Below are 22017 nucleotides of genomic sequence, written 5' to 3' on the forward strand. Positions count from 1 at the left end.
GAGAAGAGAGAGAGAGAGAGAGAGAGAGAGAGAGAGAGAGAGAGAGAGAGAGAGAGAGAGAGAACAGGCATGTCATCGCTCCCATTGTGTGTGTAAGCGCGCTCGAGCGCGTGTTTCGTATGTCCGTGTGAGCTAGAAGGTTGCTCAAGATAAAAAATAAAAATGGATAACCAGTGGTTAGAGTTAGATAGGTAGGAAAAGAAGAATTCTTGAGAAAAATGTTAGAATTCACTTATAGGCCTACAATTCGGTGCAAAAAAAAAAAGCAACAACAACAAACAGGTGTATACACATAGGCTGCTACACAAACCTTGTAGATCAAGGCCACCCACACACAATGATGAGATGAAAGCGCTTTTAAAAAATGATTATTACATGCATTGTCATTACTATTAATATTACATCTTCGAAAGCGGTTTTAAAAGGCGTCCAAAAATACATCTCTTTTCCTTAAGTGTTGTGGACATGGTTATTAATTAAAACGAAAAAAACTAAGACGAAGAACGAGAACATTATAATTGTATGTCAATGTAAGCGTGGGTTACAAACAAAGCAAATGTTTGAAATTAAAAGAAATGTCAATAGTCTGGTCGAGTAATTGCCAACAGCGTTATAGTTTTACTCACCTTCTTCAGTACATGGTTTACTCTCGAAAAGTCCCAAAGAACTTTTGCGCATTGCAACAGAATGTCCTTCATGTTGTGTTTATATATTTATTGATCACGAGTGTAGAGAGAAACAATTCCGAACGATACAAACGTTATTGATGAATTGAAGAAAGAAACTCAGCGACTGCTATTTATAACCTCGCTAGCATAATCACATCACGTGCGGAGAAACAGCTGATGACTATGAATAACTCCAGCATGAGTGACCAAACCCGCCAATACACTTATATTGTACACGAACTCGGTCAGTGTAAACATTGTCCCCCGGAACCTAAAACGTAATAAGCTCTCGGCACACATTCTTGGCGGGGAGTCAGCTTTCCGATACAATCTGCTGATAACGCCGCTTGTGCACTCTATTGTCTCTGAGACTGAGAACAGTCGAGATCTTCCTGACTAGGAAACTTACATTTACCCCCTTTATGACCTCGGCTTGGGTCTTTTATTGAATAGGTCTTTTACCTTGTTATAATTATGTAGGCTACGTACAGCCCTAGTCTTATTCCGAGTAATGCAGACGTGTAAACATCGTATTTAAGGTTAAATTAGTGCGAATAATTTGATGGGGCTCGGATATCGTTATTGTCATTTGATGCGCTAGTTAAAAAGTACAAGTTTACACAGTTCACTTATTGCTTATAATTATTGATGTTTGGCGTTTGGGGATAATTAAGTTATTATTTTTTTGTTTCTTTTTCTTTTTAATCGATCCGCGACAGAGGCGCGTTCAGCCAAAATCTTGGAAAATCCCGATTTTTGCACCAATAGTAGCATTGATTTGTAGGCCCGTGGTTTCAACAGCATTTAATGTCAAGGATTGTGATACAAGTTTAAGACAAAAGACCACACAACCAGTGAGATTTATTTGTTACATTAGCTCTATGAAAAAGTAGGCTACAAATTTTGTACCCATGGCCCATATGCTGCGTCGTGGTGTCAATTATAATCCAGTGCGTCGATGGCTGTTTTCGGGAATTGAAGGCCCCACAAGAGTCCGTCTGTGCTTTGAAGTTGAAGAGGTCGAAATGATTATAGCTCATGCCTAGGCTACATGTATTAATGTCGATCCCCAGTGTCAGTGTATTATTTTCTAATGATGCCCTTGGCAATACATCTGCTCTTCATATGATATAGACTATAATATGATTATAAATTAAGACCCCAAGCGCCCCCTCCTAACAAAGAACAATTATTGTTGTTAATTTTAAAAAGACCCCGCCACCCCTCACCACGCCAATATAATATATACCGGTACTACAAACAAAATATCCACCCCCTCCCCCTTTTTTACTTTCCTCAACCAATATAATAATATAATAATTACAGTACATAAAAATTACGTTTCAGCTATGCCAGTCTATTATTATTATTAATATTATAATTATTATTATTATTATTATTATTATTATTATTATTATTATTATTATTATTATTATTATTATTATTATTATTATTATTATTATTAGGCCTTTACATTATTATTTTATCACACTTCACGACACCGTACACGCTGGCTCTAGGCTTTTTATTGCCCCCCCCCCCCCCTCTTCTCTCTCCCTCTGTGTGCGCGCGCGCGTGTGTGCGTGTACGTGTACGTGTGAGTAGGTGATTTGTTTGGCATTTGAGAGTATAAATTAACCGTGATCAGTTGTATATCCTGAAGGCGTGAACTTCAGGTACAAAATACCAAGAGCATAATATTAACAATGTTCAGATTTGTGTACATGGCATGTACCGATAATATAATACATGCTTCAAATTTGGGCATTTAAACTAAAGTAGGCTAGCTACATATACATGCGTATAATTAAAATAATATGTTTTAAAAAAAGAATTTGATATTAATGTACAATCTAGACCTAGTTTATCGTGAAACAAAAAGGCATTTGACAAGTAGAATCTAGATATCTAGTTGCTATCGTGCAAACTGGAAACAATACATTCTGTTCTGCAGACATCATGTCGTGTATTAGGCTAGGCGGCCTTTTCAGGGCCTTGGCCTAAGAGCCTACCGCGGTGCCTTGGCCTAGAAACTTTGGGGGAACCACCCACCAGCGGAACTGCTGGATCCGAGCAACTGCCATCTAGCTACCCTCTGTGCTAACGCCCGACGGTCGCGAGAGTTCGCGAGAAAATCTACGAGAGCGGCGGTGAATTCAAAGGAACAGTGAACAGGACTGCACACAGTAGTTCTCCAAAGTAAACAAACAAGGCTGGAGGAGAAGAAGGTTAAGTTGTCAGGCGATGTAGATTCTAGATCTGATAGTAAAAACTTGTTGAATTAATTATGTGAACAACTGAGCCACTCAAAGTGTACACCATTGTCTCATTTATATTTCTATAAAAAGTCTAAAAAGATACCCCCCTCCCCCCTTCTCGGAACTCCCATCTTCTTGGCTTTTCATTTTCCATCTTCGCCGGTGTTGTCATAGAGTATAGAGGTGTTCAAAATGCTTTGCACGCTCAGCCCTGATTTGAAATAAAACTCTAGATCTAGATCTAGATCTAGATCAACCAAATTGGTTACGTTTACTCTAACTTTTATGCAGCAAGGTGAAGAAGGGGAATAGGGGTGTAATTTGGGGGTTAATATTACCCCATCCCTCGGAAGGACTTCCGTAACATTACAAGCAACCACCCCAGCCTACGCAATAAAGAAGGGACTTTTGAGTGGGATGTAAAATTAGTATGCTCAAAAGTTCAAAAGTTTGACTGACACATGATGTCATTATCAGAGAGGACAGCACTTGTTTGTTGGGAGGTGCAAAGTTTTGACCCCAGCTTGCCAGCTGAACTGGACAAGCGACCCTTGATTCCACCATCTGGGCCTCTGCCTCTGAAAAAAAAAACCTTCTGCATCTCCCCCTAAATTCCCCTGGCTAAGAATACTAAGATGGAATTTTTTGGCCTGCTCTATTCGGACTCGAGTCCGAATATAATTTTTTGAAGTGACTAGCTGTACTTGAAAGTACGGCTAGCCTGAGAGTCTAGCTGTACTTAAGTACGGCTAGACTGCCAGTCTAGCTGTACTTAGATTAGATCTAGGTTTGGCCCTATTGATTCAAATCTGTCAAGTACACAGGTCTCATTAGATCTAGATCTAGATCTTAATTATTCTGGTTCAAATACATGCAAGTCAGTTAGACACTTTTTGGTTCTGTCTGAAATACAAATACTTTAGGCATTGCAAACTAAAAATTTCATTTACAATTCAGCAATCAATTTTAAAAGTACGGCTAGCCTGACAGTCTAGCCGTCCAAGTACGGCTAGCATGGCTGTCTACCCGTACTTAAGTACGGCTAGACTGCCAGTCTAGCCGTACTTATCTTAGGCCCTATTAACATTAGAAAACAGAAGGTTTAAAATACATGCACTGTCATTAAGGCACCTGGTTTCGTCTCAAATACTTTAGGTACTGCAAACTAAAAATTTATAGTAGGCCTATTTTTTAAAATGGTCAGTCTAGCCATCATTATATTAAAAATAAGTACGGCTAACCCAGCTGTCTAGCCGTACTTAAGTACAGCTAGCTAACCAGTCTAGCAGTACGGCTAGCAGTACGGCTAGCCTCTTCCTGGATTTCCATAATTTTTATAATCTATTCAGACTCAGGTCCGAAAAAAATGTTTTATTTATTCGGACTCAGCTTCTTGGTGAGTTATGTGAGTGTAAGGAAATAATATCGTCGGGGGATTTTACATAAAACCAGAATTAGAACTAGAATTGCCTACTAGGGCTGTGTAATTGTCACATTGTGTCAGAAGTCAAAAGACTGCACTGTCATTAGATCTATCCAATGGCAGTCTTCATTAATTCCACCACCATTTGTCTTTCCACATTTTTAATTTGTTTTTTTTGTGTGTTAGAGACGTCTAGATCTAGTTTTTCTGTAATTAGAAAAAAGCACATCGCGCAAAAGCGACAACCGTGGCCTCTTCCCCCCGCAGACCGAGAGTTGCGATATCGCTATGCGCAATCTCATTGGTCGACATAATTAACTTTGTCCCCCGGCACGGTCAGCTCGACTTACTCGTTTTGTGCATACTAAATGATGCAGGGAGGACCTGTTTAGATCTATAGGTCTAGTAACTGGTAGAGTTGGGGCGAGCGGACGGACGGGCTCGTTACTCGCGGACTCAGTCTGAGCGAGCGGGTAACGGACGGCCATGAGAGCGAACTGCAAACCTCAAGACAGTTCGTTTTTTGGGTCCGCTCCACAATTTGACTCTCTCAGCAGACCTCACGCCTCAAGTCAGTTCGTTTCTGCTCCACAATTTTATTCACCGAGTGGGCGGGCGAACGGACGAACTCTAGCAAGCTGCAAACGAGATACTCGATGCAAGATTAGACCCATCGTCTATTGTTTGTTAATTAGACCTAATGTTTCAAGCCACTAGCGGTGCCACAGGGAGTGAGAGAGGCTGGTTATGTAGTACTACTATGTGTGTAACCTTTCACCTTGTGTGTGGGCACACTGTTTACCTTCCAATTATCGGGAAGTCGAAGCTTAAAGTTTAAAGAATTCCCAAAGGCCCTATTTTGGGGGGGGGGGGGGGGTAGAGAAATTTCCGCCATGAACGCCTAGTTACAATGTGGGGCAGGAGGGTGATTGTTTTCGGGGGGGGGGGGGGGTGTAAGTAATATGCAATAGAAGGACTCACTCCCCGTCCGTCTGTGCGCCCGCTCGAATGCATGGAGTCTCCGTCCGCCTGCTCGCCAAACGAACTGTTGTCTCTGTCCGATGTGTAGCGAGTAGCAAACTACTCTTCACAAGCGAACGGTTCGTTACCCATCCGCTTGTTTGCGGGTAGTGTCAGTGAGTAGTTACTCGCGGATGCTGATTTTGCGAGCCCGACCCATCTCTAGTAACTGGTTATTAAAGCTCATGTCTGGACTGTTATCTTTATAATTGAAAAAATTTTTGTAAATGCTGGAAATATTTAGGAACAAGGGTCAGAAGTCGGAACGGACTTCATGCTGGACTCAATTTAGTGTCCGAACATAATTTTTGTCTATTCGAGTCCGAATAGTCACTACGATTTTTTTCTGGCTCCCTTGTGATTTCGTCTTGCACAGGCTCGACTGTATTTTATTATCCTCAAATGTCTTGACTCTACAATTATTTTTTTTGGTTACAAATCATCTAGGTCTAGCTTTGGCTGTACTACTAGCATATACCACAGACACTATCATCACTTATATATTATATATATTATATTTTATGATGTGTTTTTGTTTAGTTTTATCAGTGTCAGAGTGCAAATTGTAACTGTAAGCCTAGTTGCTATGAAATTATTGTAATAATTTGATTAATTTTTTTTTACCATGCAAAACAAATTAGCATCATACATACTAGACTATATTTTTTACTGTTTCATTTCCCTACTTCTACAATTCTGTACAATTTGTATTTTGACAGATCATCTTTCATCTAGATAGAATCTACAAATCTACATGAACTACGTCTAGTTCTGGCTGTATTGGCAGAGCCCACTTTGTTGTGTTGCAGTTGAGTTGAGCAGTGTGTTGTGTTGACCATGGCATAGTGAGTGATTTTGACGGTTTTTCTTTGTTATGCGTGTGTGTGTTTGTGTGTACGTGTGCACGCGGTGAAACACCAAACCAATGTGCCAGGATCTGGACAGTAAAGATTTATCTTATATTCTTTTGACAGATTACGTAATTAGTCAGTCAAAGTGTGAATCCTGATTGCTGCATCATGGACACGTTGTCATCTTCAAGGTTGTAAGCATTCTAATTCTGATTCAGTATTGAAAGTATTTCAGTGATTTGAAACCTTGTTTGCTGTTTTGTATTCTTTACAATTGCTTCAGCATAATTTGGGTGGATGTATTTTATAGTCTTGTTTTAAGAAGAGACTACTTGGTTGAAATTTGAAAAGAATCAAAGCACATTTTTAACTCTTTAAAGCATGCTATTTTTGAACAATTTCTTGAGAACTGGTCTTGCTTCTTAACTTCTAAAAACTAAACAAGCTCATCGTGAATCAGTGGACACTCTTTCCAGCTCATGCTTTTAGAGCTGCAACCATCATAAAGATAATTGTTTTGCAATTACTGAGTCAGTATTGTAGATTGTTGTTCTTGTTTTTGGCGTTTTTGACTCCCAAGTTGTGTTGATGGGAGCATAAGAACACTTGCATTATATTTTACACAAAAAAGCCCACATTTTCTTGATGGGAGAGGGGGCATGACACTTTTTCAGTGTTATAATTTTTGCTTTTTTGTATGTTTTTGTTTTATTTGGGCGAGGTTCAATACTCTTAGTTGGTACTTGTCTAACTTTTTCTTTTGAACTTGAAAAATAAAATGAGATGTTTTGAATAAAGCTTGTAAAAGCTAAAGATTGTGATGCAATGGTGGTACCCTGAAGTCACGCGTGGTGGTTCAAATTATATCAAAAGGATGGTAAAACATTAACAATCAATAGGTCAATCTCTACAACTTTTCTGGTTGCTGTCAATACTGTCATCAGATTTCTATAAAATTATAAGAGAATGTATCAAATTTTTTAAAGTGTTTTGGTGTTCCAGCTAGTTTTAGCATGACCATAATTGAGTTTATCAAAATGGTTTGATTTTAAAATCATGCTATTTAAGTATTCTGGTGTTTTGAAGGGGTAATGTGTGAAATTTGATCCCTTCCATCTAGGCTTTTGTTTTTAATTATTGCTCTTGTATTATCTTTCAGCAATTCATCGGAAGGAGACTCTATAAAAATTTTCCTTCGTGTGAGACCTCCAGATCCAAGCATAAGTGAAAATGACTTTGCACCCAGAGTATTAGATGTCAATACTGCAGATAATGCTGTCATTTTGAGAACAAAACCAGAGCCAAAGGTTTTCACCTATGACAATGTTGCTGATGCAGATATCACCCAGGTAATTATTATGGACGATGTCAGATTTTCACTAAATGCTTTTGTTCCAAAAGTTGTCAGTTCCTTTTGTATCTGACCGGTGAGGTCATGGTCAGAATGAAAGTCTGATGCATTACAGGTGTTGGAACTGGCTACATGTGATTAAGCAACTGATTATAGGTTAACCGTCGGCCCTAGAAAATAATTTTGACTCCAAAATCTTCTTGTGACCGGTTGGTAAACATGTTGTTTTTTTTCAGGATATTGATGAAATTAGTTTTGGCAGGAGGCACTTTATTTTTCAGAAGTGCAACTTACCTTGTTACTCTTGTATTTTTCTTTGACAGGAAGCTGTATTCTCTATTGTTGGCAAGAAGATCATAGAAAGTTGCATTGCTGGTTACAATGGGACTATCTTTGCTTAGTAAGTCTTGTATTTAAGGGCTGAATTAAAGTGTTTGTGCATGTGTGTGGTGTCAATGAAGTGTTTAAGACCGTTGCTTTACATGTTTTTAGACAGCTCCATTCTAATATGTTTATTTTTCCTTTCGATCTTTGAGGTCATGCTCAACCACACTTAAAGGGGTGGTGCTTTAATTTGTTTTGGTTTCCTAATTGATGATTTAATCATCTGATTTTCGGGGGGGGGGGGGGGGGGGGGGAAGGGAGGGGGGATTGTTTTTTGCTGCTGGCAAATTGTCTCCAAACGAAGCATCCAGATGGGTTTATAATATGATAAACAAGGGAGTCTGCTTATACCAAAATCTGCAGGATCGCCTGATTTATTTTTCTGTTTAGAGATTTCTCAAATGGCTATGATTGCCGACAGTATAGAGTTAGAAATGTCATTCTTGCGGTAATTTTAACTTTTTGAAAGTTTGTTTTCACATCTACCCCTTTCTGTTACTGCGAGCTGCAAGCTGTATGCATTTTCAATTTCTACCCCGAATTCAGCGTTCTAAACTGGTGTTGTACTTGAGGGTTTTTCACTTTATGAGCCTACGGTACTGTAAATGTTGAATAATTGAACAACCGCACATGTACATGAAGTATTATTTTTCAATTAAAATTGTCTTTATTTCACAGTGGCCAGACTGGATCTGGTAAAACATTCACAATGCTTGGTAAGTAAAAAATGGGCTTTTCTTGACAGGATTATTCCTCCTTTTGTGATGCTAGAGAGAGTGAGAGAGAGAGAGAGAAAGAGGATCACTATCGGAGCTTTGCACTGCATATGTTCTTTGTATTATTGTACAGCGCATTGAGCACTTCTTTGTTGAAATGCGCTATATAAATGCAATTTATTATTATTATTATTATTAGTTCATATTGTGGGAACTGTTTTCAGGTTTAAATGATTATTTGTGCTTGACATCAACAGAAATCTATGAATTTAAATTTCATATTTCTTTCCTTTATATAATGACAGTACAAGCTTATCTAATGATCATCTGTCCAAGACAATCACTTGTAGAGATGACAACTTCCCACCTTACGTTTAAAAAAATTGTATTGACACTGTCCTAGATGTCCACCTGCCTAAGACAACCACTATTCTCCTTGACAATGGGTGTCCATTTTGGACTATTTCGACTGTAATTGGAATCAAAGTGCCTTTTATGATGTGAAATATTTGTGCCGGACTTCACGAATCTTATAATGTCAATTGCCTCTCATGAAATTGATGACAAGATGGCATATACAACATTTGCTTGATATGTAATATAATGTGAGTGTTCTTTAGCAATTTCCTGAAAAACAAGGTCATTGTCTTACGACAAGGACTCTTGTGCCCTTTTGTTGTAGACTCTTATGCCCTTTTGTTGTAGACTCTCATTGCCTTTTGTTGTAGACTCTTATGCCCTTTTGTTGTAGACTCTTATGCCCTTTTGTTGTAGACTCTCATGCCCTTTTGTTGTAGACTCTCATGCCCTTTTGTTGTAGACTCTTATGCCCTTTTGTTGTAGACTCTTATGCCCTTTTGTTGTAGACTCTCATGCCCTTTTGTTGTAGACTCTTATGCCCTTTTGTTGTAGACTCTCATGCCCTTTTGTTGTAGACTCTCATGCCCTTTTGTTGTAGACTCTTATGCCCTTTTGTTGTAGACTCTTATGCCCTTTTGTTGTAGACTCTCATGCCCTTTTGTTGTAGACTTATGCCCTTTTGTTGTGTCAGCTGTGAAGAGTTAGTTGCCTTGTAACCATAAATTTAGTTAGTTTTCACAGCCTATTAGTTGTTGATCTTCTTTGTTATTCTTGTTATTATGGCTCCCAAGTTACTGTAGAGCTTGCTTCTAAGAGGCAATGGCTCTGGCCATGTGGCTGCTTTGAGTCGGTCTTGCATTGGGCATTCCTAAAGCAAATGATCTGTGGTCACATTTTTCTTCATCTCAGCTGTTTTTCTCTAAATATAAGAAGGATGATAGAATATCATCAGTGTACTTTAAAGTGGTTTGAAACATAGTTTCTGATGTTGCTAACAGTTATAACTCTAACATTCTTGTTGTAATCCTTGAAAAAAGCATTGTTATTGTACACTTATAGAACATACGTCACCCCCCGGGTGGTGCTACTGACTAGTGTCTTTAGGCCATTCCGAGGGGGAGGGGGGGGGGGGGCATTAACATGTTCTTATGCTCGGTAGAATTATAAATGGGCTGATTCATTAATGTCATGCTCATAACTGTGCTTGAACTGCATATGGGGAACTGCTGCTTTTTCTTTCCTAATCCTTACTTTTGTCATTTTCTTCTACCTCTTTTGTATGTTTGTCACTCTCTTGACTCTTTGTGACCCGCCATTTCCAGGGTGCCTTGATAGTTGAAGCAGACTTTGTGCTGTTGAAGCTAGAGAGGTGAGCAGAGTAAGTCTGATTCCCTGTTTGGACTTTTCTATTGTCATCCAGCCCTTTTAGCTCATATGACCTTATACAGTTGCGAGCGCCGTAAAAACTCTACTAAACAAAAAGAACATACCTTTAAAAGATCTGGTACTCTTCCAGGTCCTTCTGAGAATTCTGACAGTTTCAAGCATGAGCTACGAGGTGTTATTCCTCGAAGTTTTGAATACCTCTTCAACCTTATTGCCCACCAGGCAGAACTAGTAAGTCAGGCATTCATTTTTACATGTAAAGTTAATCAAGGTGTATAATTTCACGTACTTTTGTTGTAATTCTTTGAGAAATTAATATGTGGCTGTGCAGCACTACACCAGTAAAATATATCCACCTTCATTGTAAATACTTTGATGATTGTAGTATGTTCAACTGATTTCGACTAATAAGATTCAAGCTTTTTCCATGGCAGAAATAAATTTTTGAGTGAGAGACAGAAAATGATATACATCCTCGTAGTAATTAAATATTTATGTCTTGGCACATTTCAAACTTGGCAGTGCATTGTCTCTAAGATTAAGATTTTGTTACTTTTATCCACTTTTGTTGTCATTCTATTAGCTTTGAGAAATATGCTGAGAATAAGTTTTTGTTTTTGTTAACTGACAAAACATTTGCTTGTTAAGAAGAATGTGAAACAGTAAGTTTTGCAGTGAAATGCAGTTCATATTATTCCTTTTCTTAACTGCTATTTTCTATTCCCTTTTCCAGCATGGCACTAAAAAACAGTTCTTGTGCCGATGTTCCTTCTTGGAAATTTATCAGGAGCAAATTTTCGACCTCCTGGATCCGGCTTCCCAGGGCCTTCACTTACGAGAAAACATGAACAAAGGAGTGTTTGTTGATGGCTTGATAGAGCAAGTTATCTGCAACCCTGGTGACGCCTATCAGGTGAAAAAGACATCTACATTTGCATTGGTTGAATAACATATGGTCATGAAGATTTTTAGTTTTATGAGTGATTTGGTTTGGCTGCATGTCAGTATATGAGGAAGAAGAAAATGGTAGTTCAGGGTGGGTTGTATATGAATTAAGTAAAGGAAATTAGAAGAAGATTGAAAACATGAGACTGAAATTACACTTTTATATTTCCTAAATATGAAAACTCATCTCTTTTTGTTGTGAAATTCCTCAGTTTTTAATATGTAGATTGATTTGAAACTCTACTTTTTATGTTTTGAAGTTTGAAAATGATAAAAGAAGAGCAAACATATAGTTTTTATTCCAGGTGAAAAAATATATTTTGCTGACATACAATTTAAAGTTGGACTTTGGATATTCTTATAGTATAATTAAATTTGTTCCCCCCGTGGCGGTGCTACTGACTGAAGTGTCTTTAGGCCATTCCCAAAGGCGGGACATTAACGTGTTTTATGCACAGTATAATTGTAAATGGGCTGATTCATCAATGTCATGCTCATAACTGTGCCTGGACTGCAACGGGAACTGCTGCTTTTTCTTTCCTAATCCTTACTATCGTCATTTTCCCTCTACTTTTTTGGTATGTTTGTCTCACTCTTGTGGCCTTCTATTTCCGGGGTGCCTTGATAGTCGAAGCAGACTTTGTGCTGTTGAAGCTTGAGAGGTGAGCAGAGTAAGCCTGATTCCCTGTTAGGACTTCTCTGTTGACATCCACCCCTTGGCGCTCATATGACCGCATGCAGTTGCGAGCGCCGTAAAACCTCTACTAAAACTGAAATTTGTCTTTCTTATTTCTCAGGTTTTGATCATGGGATGGCTGAATAGAAGAGTGGCTGCCACATCAATGAACAGGGAAAGCTCAAGGTCTCATGCTGTTTTTACAGTCACAATAGAATCAAAGGTGAAAAAGACAATTTTCTTTTTTCTCAAAGTGTCGTCTATGTACGCTGATTTGTCTATTTTGGGAGATTAAGTTTTTCTTGATATATGAAACTACTCAGACCTTTTTATGTAAGTAAAAGACACAACTGAAGTGAAAAAAGCAATATCATGCTAGAATGTAATTTCTCATCACTTTGGAGGATTTTGATGTGAACATGTATTGTAAAATCTGCAAAAACAATTGAGTTAAGAGTACCCATATTGATAATGTTACTTAAAAAATTTCAGGAAGATGATTGTGGCGTTCAGAATATCAGAACATCTCAACTCAATCTAGTTGATCTGGCTGGATCAGAAAGACAGAAAGACACAAATACTGGAGGAACTCGCCTAAAGGTAAAAAGATTCTGGCTTGGCTCATTGTGATGTTCACGTGTTGCTCAATGCTTAATTAGTGATGGTGAGAAATTGCTGTTCTTTCCTAACAACAAAATTTGTCATGTCATTTATTAACCCTTCCAGCCCCATGCGCATATATTTTCAGCAGTGCTTGTACCTCCCTCCGTCCCAAGAGCGTATATTCTCAGTTTCGGGGGGTACAAATTTCGTGCATTTTTCGAAATTAGCGAACTTAATTAAACTTTAATTTTCTTATTATTTGTTAATTTACCTTTAAAAATTGGTATATGTTATTATCAAAGCTACATTACAAAGATACTACATCACTTTTTAGAATGAATGCCTCTTTTTCTGAAATAATGCTATGTTGGCTGGGACTGGGGTTAGGGAGTGCACAAAAATGGCTGGGGCTGGAAGGGTTAAGTCATTCCCCACGATCCAACACATATGTGGTATGCTACAAAACTTGGCACTCTGAGTTGTACACCTCACGGCCCGCTGCATGCTGCATTGAAGTGTTTTTTACTATTATGAGAAGGGAGTAGACTAAGATCACTTTTTTGTCCAATCAAAACTTGTATGAAATTTATTGCTTTTTGTCTCTCCCTCTTTTCCTGCATGAAATAATGGTTATTGTTTTGAACATCCAACATTTTTATTTCCTATATTGTTATGTTTGTTATTACATAAGCTGAGAAGATATGCCTATTTCGAAAGTACTTAAACGAAGAGACCACAAAAACACTGGTAACATCTCTTATCCTATCTAGATTAGACTATTTTAACTCACTCCTAGCAGGTCTGAACATTAATATTTTAATAGTTTACAAGTCATTCAAAACAATGCCGCTAGACTGATAACAAGATCTAAAAAACGAGACCATGTCACTCCACTATTAAAAGAACTGCATTGGCTCCCTGTAAAAGAAAGAATAATATTTAAAATCTGTGTCACGTGTTTCAAATGTGTAAATAAAAGTGTTCCTTTTTATCTACAAGAACTTATCAGTATATATAAGCCAGATAGGAAACCTAAGATCATCAAACGATAACACCCTACTTGTGACAGCCGTAAAATCATACAAATCATATGGAGAGAGATCTTTCTCATATCTTGGTCCGTTCGTGTGGAACAGATTATCCATGGAGCTAAGACAAACAAGAACACTTGATAGCTTCAAAAGACATCTTAAGCATTTTCTGTTCCTACAGGCCTATCCTTCATAAGCTTTTAACGTTATTTTTTATTATAGTTCTGTGCCTATATCTGAATGAAAATAGTCCGTGTGTGTGTGTGTGTGCATAAATATATATTGCAGAAAATTGGTATTCCAATGTAAAGCGCATTGAGCTACTTTTTTGGAAATGCGCTATATAAATGTTATATATTATTATTATTATTATTATTATTACTGTTTGTGCTGATAAGTGTATATTGTGCATTTCAGGAGGCTGGCAGCATCAACAAGTCGCTGTCTGTGCTGGGCAATGTCATCATGTCACTGGTGGACTTAAGTCATGGCAGAAAACGTCATATACCGTACAGAGACTCGAAGCTCACTTTCCTCCTAAGGGTTAGTTTTTGTCGATGACTATAAACAATGTTTCATCAGCCCATCAAGGAGGATGTCTTAGACAGGTGGACATCTTGACAGTGTCCAAATCTTACTGAATAGGGAGATGCCAACTGTAAATTGAATAGTCTGGCTACTCCTGAGTCTGAGTTGATCAAATTGAAAGAAGCGTACTGTTGCAAGGATATGAGACTGATTTTTGTGAGGGCATTTGACATGTTGAGAACATCCACTGAACTTGAAAGAAGTAAAAGTAGTTATTTGTTAGCATAATCATCCACCTGTTGTTTTCTTGTGTCTGACTTGTTTTCTGTCCTGCTGACTAAGTCTTTATCTTATGATTTCTGATTCCAACAGGATTCTCTTGGAGGAAACACAAAAACAAGAATGATTGCCTGTGTTCATCCTGATTCCAAGTAAGCTTATATTAACAGACTTTTAAAAAATTTCCTGATTTGTGTGATATAATGTATTTTACCTGCCAGCCCCTTTAGAATATTATTTATCCAGGTTGACTTGGTGGGATGGGTAGTAGAATTCACGTTTGTTTTCTGCTGATTCTATAATCATTTCTCCTGAATTAAAAGATTCATATGGATCTTTTTTATATTTTTGATAAACAGTCTCACCCATTTTGTCCATTCTATAATATTTCATTACGACAAAAGCTAGTAACTTATTGCTGTCTGGATGTATGTCAAGTGTGCTGCTCTAGATGTGGCATACTGCATTAGGAATACAGTTTATCTCGAGGCATTGGATTTGCATGCACTACATTCTCTCAGGCTCTTTGCAAAGGGGTTTGAAGGGTGCAAGAACCCTCTATAGTTCTAACACAAGACACACCCCAGATGAGACGAATGTCTGGTCCTGAAGTGGCACCGTCTTGATTCTGCGTGTAATTTTCTTCTATTTCAGATGCTTTGGGGAAACTTTGAGTACTTTGAACTTTGCTCGGAGTGCTAAGCTCATTAAAAATAAGGCAAGTATTGTATTCTCTATGATTCGTATGTCTTTGACTTCTAGTCTGTATCATGTAGCTCTCATGGGCAATTCACTTTTGTATTTTTATTTTATTTTTATTTTTTTGGTTGCATAGCAATTGACCTACAAAATTAGACAGCTCACTCTTTCAGAAAGAAACTCATTTGCTAATGTTGTGGGTTATGTGTGGGTGGTTGGCGGGTGCTCTGGTGTGGTTTGCTTCTTCTTTCCTATCAAACATCTATCGTCCTTATCTCCCCTTCTTCTTTTTTATGTTTGTTACTCTCTTGTAAAACCTCTAATCTTCTGGCGCTCATATGACCTTATGCTGTTGCGAGCGCCATAAACCCTCTACTAAAACTAAAACTAACTGTGGGTTATTTTCTTCAAATATTGTTGTTTCTTGGGCTCATCATGTGCTGAGAACTTACTATAATAATGTGGATGAAATTTTCCTGTTCGCTGTGATCAGTTTTGTTCCCATAAGCAACATTTTTGTGGGGAGGGAGTCGTTGGTAGGTTTGCAGATGTTTTCTGGTCCTTCTGCTTGTTTATAACATTTTTACAGCCCTGTTGTGTTCCTGGAGACATGTGAATGATATTGTTACTGTTCATTTGTAAATCACTGCTCAACACCCAGGACTCCTTTATGGAAAAGAACATTCTTTAATTATGAAAAAGACTGCAACATCAGATGAGTTAGACTGCATCAATACAGCTTTGATTGCTGTACATGCCTTGCATACACATCAGTTATGTGTGACAGGGCATGAACAGACCTGGGAAACAACTTTTTTCAACGCTCGGAGCCTGTGTACTTTAATCAGGGTTGAGCGCTATATAAATGCCATATATTATCTTATTATTTTTACATATTTTTTTTTCAGGTGAACTCAAAGACTGCTGTATGAATCACCCTTGTATTTGTTTGTCTAGTTAAGCCAGCAACGGCTTTCCATGTGTGTTAGTTTGGAGTCAGTGGTTTATGATTTTTCCCCTTAGGCTGTGGTGAATGAAGACTTCCATGGCAGTAACCTGAAACTACAGAATGAGATACGTCGACTGAAGGAGTTGTTGGAATCACAACAGAATGCCTCTCCGCCTGTGGAAAACCTTCTCACCCTTCCGAATGAAGGTCTCTTCACCATTTCAAATATTTGCTTTCTAGCCCTTTATTCGGATTTTTAAACTTAACCTTTGCGTTTCTGTACAGCTTGTTTTCTCAGAATGTTTACATTTTCCTCATTTTGTTCTTGGGTTTTCTCTTTTAATGTTTGTATGTTGATCTATCTCCAGATTGAAACTATCTCAAACTAATATAGTGGATATTATTCTGTCTCTTCATATGTGGAGCTGCAATGTATTACTTTGAGCTGGTAGTTAGTGGGTGATCTGCTGTGGTCAGCCCTATCTTGCTATTGTCAGTTTTATCGCTTATTCTTCCTTTCTCTCCTCTGTTGTTTCTGTCTGTGTATCTCTCTCTGTCCGTGGACTAGATGACTGTACCGTTATCATGTGAGTAGGATTCTCTTTGCTCATATTTACATATATTTAAGCTAAAAATAATACCCTGATCCACTCCTGACAAGAGTATTCTTTATAATGCTGACCCTCAAGATTTACAAATTCAGCAACATATCATGAGTTGATTTTGTCCTTTGGTTGCAGATTTTTTTAGCAAACAATAATACTTCATGCTAAAAGCGAAATGGTTTTTTGGTTTCTCCAGCTGCCATGAACTCGGATTCTGTCTGGAAAAAAAATTTCATTGAAGCCATGCACTTCCGAGAAATTTCGGAAAGTGAGAAAACGGTGAGTTTGCAATGTGAATCGTAGTAGTAAAAATGATTTTTTTAAATCAACGTCACAGACAAAAGATTTTCATTGACAAAAATGACCCCTTTCATTGGTGGAGCTTTAAAAGTGTGATGAAATAAGATAAATGCTTCTGTGTATTTTGTGCCACATTTCTTTTTACATCTTAGTGTGTAGAAACTTTTTCAATAATGCTTATGTAAGTATATCAATTTTAGGATGCAAGTATGTGCTTTGATGGGCTTGCAAAACATTTAGAGAATCCTTTAAAAGATCAGTTTATTTTTTTTTTTCATTTTTGTGACACATTTAATTTCCGTTTAGTTTACATCGAGTCCAATATATTCATGCATAAAGACTAAGACTTTGGTTGAGGATATAAGAATAAATTATTTACATGTTTAACATTTTATTCTACATACCATTCTATAATACTACATTTTTCTGTTGGTTTCTAAATGCCATGAATGTCCATGTGTTGTCAGGCCTTGCAGGATGTTGTGAATCACCTCCAAGAACTATGCAACAAAAAAGACAAATACATTCAGTCTACCAAGATGATCATAAAGTTCCGGGAGAACCACATCCAAAGTCTGCAGCAGGCAGCTCAGGGTTATACAGAGCTAGAGAAAGACACTGTAGTGGTGAGTCATGACATAACAGTGGGCTTCCCCCCCCCCCCCCCCCCGGTTATTTTTCAATGTTTTTTAGTGAGTGAAATACTGTAATGGGGAGTTTTGGTTGAGGTGCATGTTGTATCTTTGTTGGTTATAATTTCAGGTGTACAAATTCATCAGTGGGAGGGAGGTCTCTCTCTCTCTCTCTCTCTCTCTCTCTCTCTCTCTCTCTCTCTCTCTCTTCTGGTGCTGTGGCTTCATAAACGGTCAGCGATGCGGACAGCACGCAGGAACTCAACACTCGCCCGGGGGTCCTTAAAAAGTGCTGAAAGTGGGTTACTGAGTCCCAGCAGACGGGTTGGGAGGGAGGTGGCAAGAGCAAGACTTTTTTCTTTTTTCACTATCGACCTTAAGGATGGAATGTTCAAAGAAACAAGACACTCTGAAAGTTCAGGGATTTAGATGGAAGATTTCATTTTTGAGTTTTAAAGACAGATTCTCCACAGCAAATGTTCACTTTACGGGGTCTCCCCTGTACCATAGCTGCCAACCTTCAAGACTATATTTTTAAAGTTTGGCTGTTTTTTTTGCCCCAGCTTTGCATTTCGATAAAATTTATACATTTCTTTTCTCAGTAGTTACTCATTGTTTGATTTTGATTTTGCATGAGTTAATGCCCTGCTAGGCACTTAGGGTAATTCCTAGAGGGGAGTTTCCCATATGGTTATATTGAAAAAATCTAATATTTTCTGGACGGTCAACAGATGGATACAATAGAGCTTGACACCAGATATAGTAAATATGGAGAAAAGATACCACCCTTGTACTATAAATATAAAGGCTGTAGGTTTATGAGTAGCACTTTATCAACAGATGAACTGTATTGTTGTAATAGACATTCATTTTCCCAGAAGTCTCTGCGTGATGAAATCAAGGTTTTGAGACAACAACTGGAGAACAACCCGATGCTGGCCAAGTATGCTGGGGAAAACAAACACTTGCGCAGTGAGCTGAAGCGGCTGAGGTCTCAGGAGTCTGTGGCAGACGAGTTCGGGGATAGCTTCCGGATCAGTCAGCTGGAAAAGATTTTCAAGGAGCTGAAACTGTTGAAAGGTGTGATTTTTTTTCTTTCTCCCAATTCTGCTTGCTATAAAAGAGTATTTTCAAAACGGGAGCAACAAAATACCAAGTTTTGTGCGTTACATCATTCTTGATTGCTTCATTGTCATTGTCTTCATTGTCATCTTCAGATTGAATTTGGGAGAAGGATTTTATGGATTTGCCTTTCAGTGATTTATCGACTGTTTTTTTTCAGGACATGGAAACAGGGAACAAAACAGAAGCATTTTGGAATTATATAATAACCAAAGTTCCAAATGTTCTCCTGCGTATTATTTAGAAAAGTTTGTTAAGGTGTTGCACTTAACCCAGACTGAAGTTCATAAAGTATATGGGTTATATGCAAGATAGATGTCGCAGTAAGTGTCACTCATAATGATCCATTTTGTTGTATACAGCAGAGTGAAACTAGCCAAGATGTTCGTGGAGGTATCAAAAGTTCTCTGAACGCTGCTCCTGAAATATAGCCTAGATAGCAAAATGCTTCAAATTATGTGTGTGAATTCACACTGTTTAGTTACAATACACTTTGCATACTAAATGTACATTTTTTAAAAATAAACAAATCTAAGTAAAGGCCATTTCTGTGTTTCATTATGTGCAAATTTAATGAGAGGTCCAGGAGTGTTTTCCTTGTTTGCTATAACAGACAATGAACCAAAAATTAAAACGCCAATACTATTGCCCAATTCTTCCAAAGTAACTGCAATCACTAACCCAATTTTCTTTTCTAATGGAGGTAGAGCACTAATTTACTGGCAGCGGGTCTCTTTTGGTCTGACTGAGTTACAAGTTCACATATGACTGTCTTGCAACCTTCGAGGTTAAAAGATGGAAAAAAAATATTTTGTGTGGATATATTGTTTTTATTAACTTTTTTCCCATTATAATGTTTAATCTGCTCTTGAATTCATGTTTGATAATTCTTAGCTCTAAGTTATTATTTGTTCTCAATGCTTTAGAGATGTCATGGGACAGCATAGTTAGCATCTTGTATACGACTGATTTCTTTTTGCATGGCCTCTGTAATTCAGCAAACTGACGCTTTAGCTTTTTATTAAGTCAGTTGGTTAGAAAAACTTGGAGTGCAATCACAAAATACTCTAGTAGTATGTTCAGCACTGTTATTATGCTTTAGAAAAACTTGGAGTGCAATCACAAAATACTCTAGAACGTTCAGCACTGTTATTATGCTTTAGAAAAACTTGGAGTGCAATCACAAAATACTCTAGTACTTTCAGCACTGTTATTATGCTTTAGAAAAACTTGGAGTGCAATCACAAAATACTCTAGTAGTACGTTCAGCACTGTTATTATGCTCAATGAATATTGTTTGTCCTCACGTTTTCTTGATGTATTTTAAAAATTCGTAATGCTGACTGTTTCTCAGAAATGAAGGGAGGGAATACGGCTGCAGCAAGTGTCAGATCTTCACCTATGAAAGATGGAGTGCCAGCTGCTACTCTAGAGAAGCATCGCAAAGAGATCAAGGAACACCAAGAACAGATTGAGCAGGTTTGGGAAATAAAATGGCTTTATATTTATTCCCACTGGGGTTTTTTTTTTTTCTTCTCAACGTTTTACAATATTTTTGTCTTGAGTAGCTTTTTCATGAATAATCTGGCAACTTTATTTCTTAAATTAATGAGGTTCATTCCTTAGCATTTTTGCCTGGTCTTAGCTGTGCATATTCAAGGCATGTTTTTCTGTTCTTTTTTTAAATCCTGTTGACCTGTGTAACCATTAAAATTTAGCAAATTCCAAGCAACAATATTTATCCTTGTTGGTTATAAAAAATATTTTGCTGTATAGGATAAATTAGCTGTGAAGACTGGAGTTCAGGTCAGTGCATATGATTATTTTGTACTTTTTAAAAGGGTTAATGATTCCTGCTCACGTAATTGATAATTGCTACGGTATTGTATTGGATGGTATTGGAATATTTCTGTTACAGAATAGTATTAAGGATATGCAGTCCATTTTTTATTTTTTGTGAGCTAAGCTATTCTCTAAAAACAGAAGATGTGTTTTTTCTAAGCATTTACAATGTCGTGGTATTTTAAGACAATTTCTGAAAACTGTTTCAGCTGAAACAACAAGTCCTGGAAGTGACAAAGAAGGCTGAGAATCGTCAAATGGAAATGGAAATTGAACTCGTGTCCTGTCGTAAAATGATTACTGAACTAGAGCGAGTGCTCGAAGCACATCAACTCAAGGCCAGGATTGAGTGCAATGCCTTGAAAGACTTACACTGCCAGACTCTAAAGGTTGGTGTAACAGGTTGTTTTTTTGCAATATCATTGCACTCTTCGTTTCAGGCTTAGTTTTCTGTCATATCTGAATGCAGGATGAATTGTTCATGTATGACTCTGTTACACCACCTTTCTTTCTATTAACTTAATACATTCATGTCTCTATTTTTTCCTTAGTCCTTTATTTCCTGGTTTGTCAAACTGAACTATGTAAAATGGACTTGGGTGATATTTCCAGAAAAATAACCCCCCCCCCCAATCCTCAAACCCACACACCAGTGCTCTATTATGATTATAGTGTCAAAAACACAGCTTTATTTTACAGCATATTTGCCTATTTTTGGCAATATCTATGAAATTTGTATGATTGTAACCAATATTTTGAGGGTGAAAAAAGGTTACATTTTGTGTTGTATTCACCTTGTTTAATCCATACACAGCCTCCTGTGCCCAAAATCTCTCATATCAAGATTATCCTTATATCTGTATCTTCTTGAGAAAGATTTCTAGATTGATGGTCCACTCAGCAAAAGGATACTAAACCATTGTCACTAGCCCCAACTTTTTATCTCTTCCTTTTGCCCAGACTCGCTGGATGGTTGATGTTTGCTGTGGTTTTGCTAGCTCCTTCTACTTCTTTCTCAATGTTTCTAATGTCTAAATCTGCTTCTTGATGAATGTCCACCACAAGTATCCGTCTCTTTCTTCCTATCTCCGGTCCACAGAACCTGTAATTCCAGCCCTTTACTTTCTGCTGAGTGGATCATTTGAAGTACTTCCCGTCTCTCTCAGATTCTTGCTTTCATTCCCAGGTCATGACAACTCCAAAGATGAATGGCAAATGTGACTCTCCCGGCACACCAACAGTGGGAGAGGCAGCAAACACTGAACAAGGCATCACCGAAACAGCCCTGCCCCAGGATGTGGCAGAAGGGGCCCATGATGCGCTCATGGAGGAGATCCAGACTTTGCAAGTGGAAAACGGGAAACTCAAGGTAGGTTGATCCGGCTTTCT

General features: G+C 37.9%; 2 protein-coding genes across 14 annotated transcripts in view; one reads left to right on the top strand and one right to left on the bottom strand.

Annotated features, from left to right (window-relative positions):
• LOC106012769 overlaps window positions 1-2783 on the bottom strand; it is a gene marked incomplete at its 3' end in the record, with an annotated part of 6079 nt that extends 3296 nt beyond the window's left edge. The window contains 2 exon segments of one of the 10 annotated variants that reach the window (XM_013086669.2): window positions 627-692; window positions 2681-2783. In XM_013086669.2, coding sequence (XP_012942123.1) covers window positions 627-692; window positions 2681-2752 — 138 coding nt within the window. 10 annotated transcript variants of the gene reach the window in all.
• The window catches only part of LOC101846449 (kinesin-like protein KIF15), a 36967-nt gene continuing 17723 nt past the window's right edge, over window positions 2774-22017 (top strand). For 2 of the 4 annotated variants that reach the window (XM_035971731.1, XM_035971734.1), the window contains exons 1-19: window positions 2774-2896; window positions 6344-6411; window positions 7380-7569; window positions 7895-7971; window positions 8634-8671; window positions 10548-10648; window positions 11151-11330; window positions 12160-12261; window positions 12531-12638; window positions 14090-14215; window positions 14573-14631; window positions 15134-15197; window positions 16202-16334; window positions 16929-17011; window positions 17500-17658; window positions 18543-18744; window positions 20141-20265; window positions 20838-21017; window positions 21815-21997. In XM_035971731.1, the coding sequence (XP_035827624.1) occupies window positions 6389-6411; window positions 7380-7569; window positions 7895-7971; window positions 8634-8671; window positions 10548-10648; window positions 11151-11330; window positions 12160-12261; window positions 12531-12638; window positions 14090-14215; window positions 14573-14631; window positions 15134-15197; window positions 16202-16334; window positions 16929-17011; window positions 17500-17658; window positions 18543-18744; window positions 20141-20265; window positions 20838-21017; window positions 21815-21997 (2133 nt within the window). In that variant the 5' untranslated portion in view covers window positions 2774-2896; window positions 6344-6388. Of the gene's footprint in view, window positions 2897-6088; window positions 6215-6343; window positions 6412-7379; window positions 7570-7894; window positions 7972-8633; window positions 8672-10547; window positions 10649-11150; window positions 11331-12159; window positions 12262-12530; window positions 12639-14089; window positions 14216-14572; window positions 14632-15133; window positions 15198-16201; window positions 16335-16928; window positions 17012-17499; window positions 17659-18542; window positions 18745-20140; window positions 20266-20837; window positions 21018-21814; window positions 21998-22017 lie in introns of all 4 variants that reach the window. The other 2 variants (XM_035971732.1, XM_035971733.1) reach the window with 2 other exon arrangements.

The sequence above is a fragment of the Aplysia californica genome, unplaced genomic scaffold (genome assembly GCF_000002075.1).
Source record: "Aplysia californica isolate F4 #8 unplaced genomic scaffold, AplCal3.0 scaffold00490, whole genome shotgun sequence".
NCBI lineage: Eukaryota > Metazoa > Mollusca > Gastropoda > Aplysiida > Aplysiidae > Aplysia > Aplysia californica.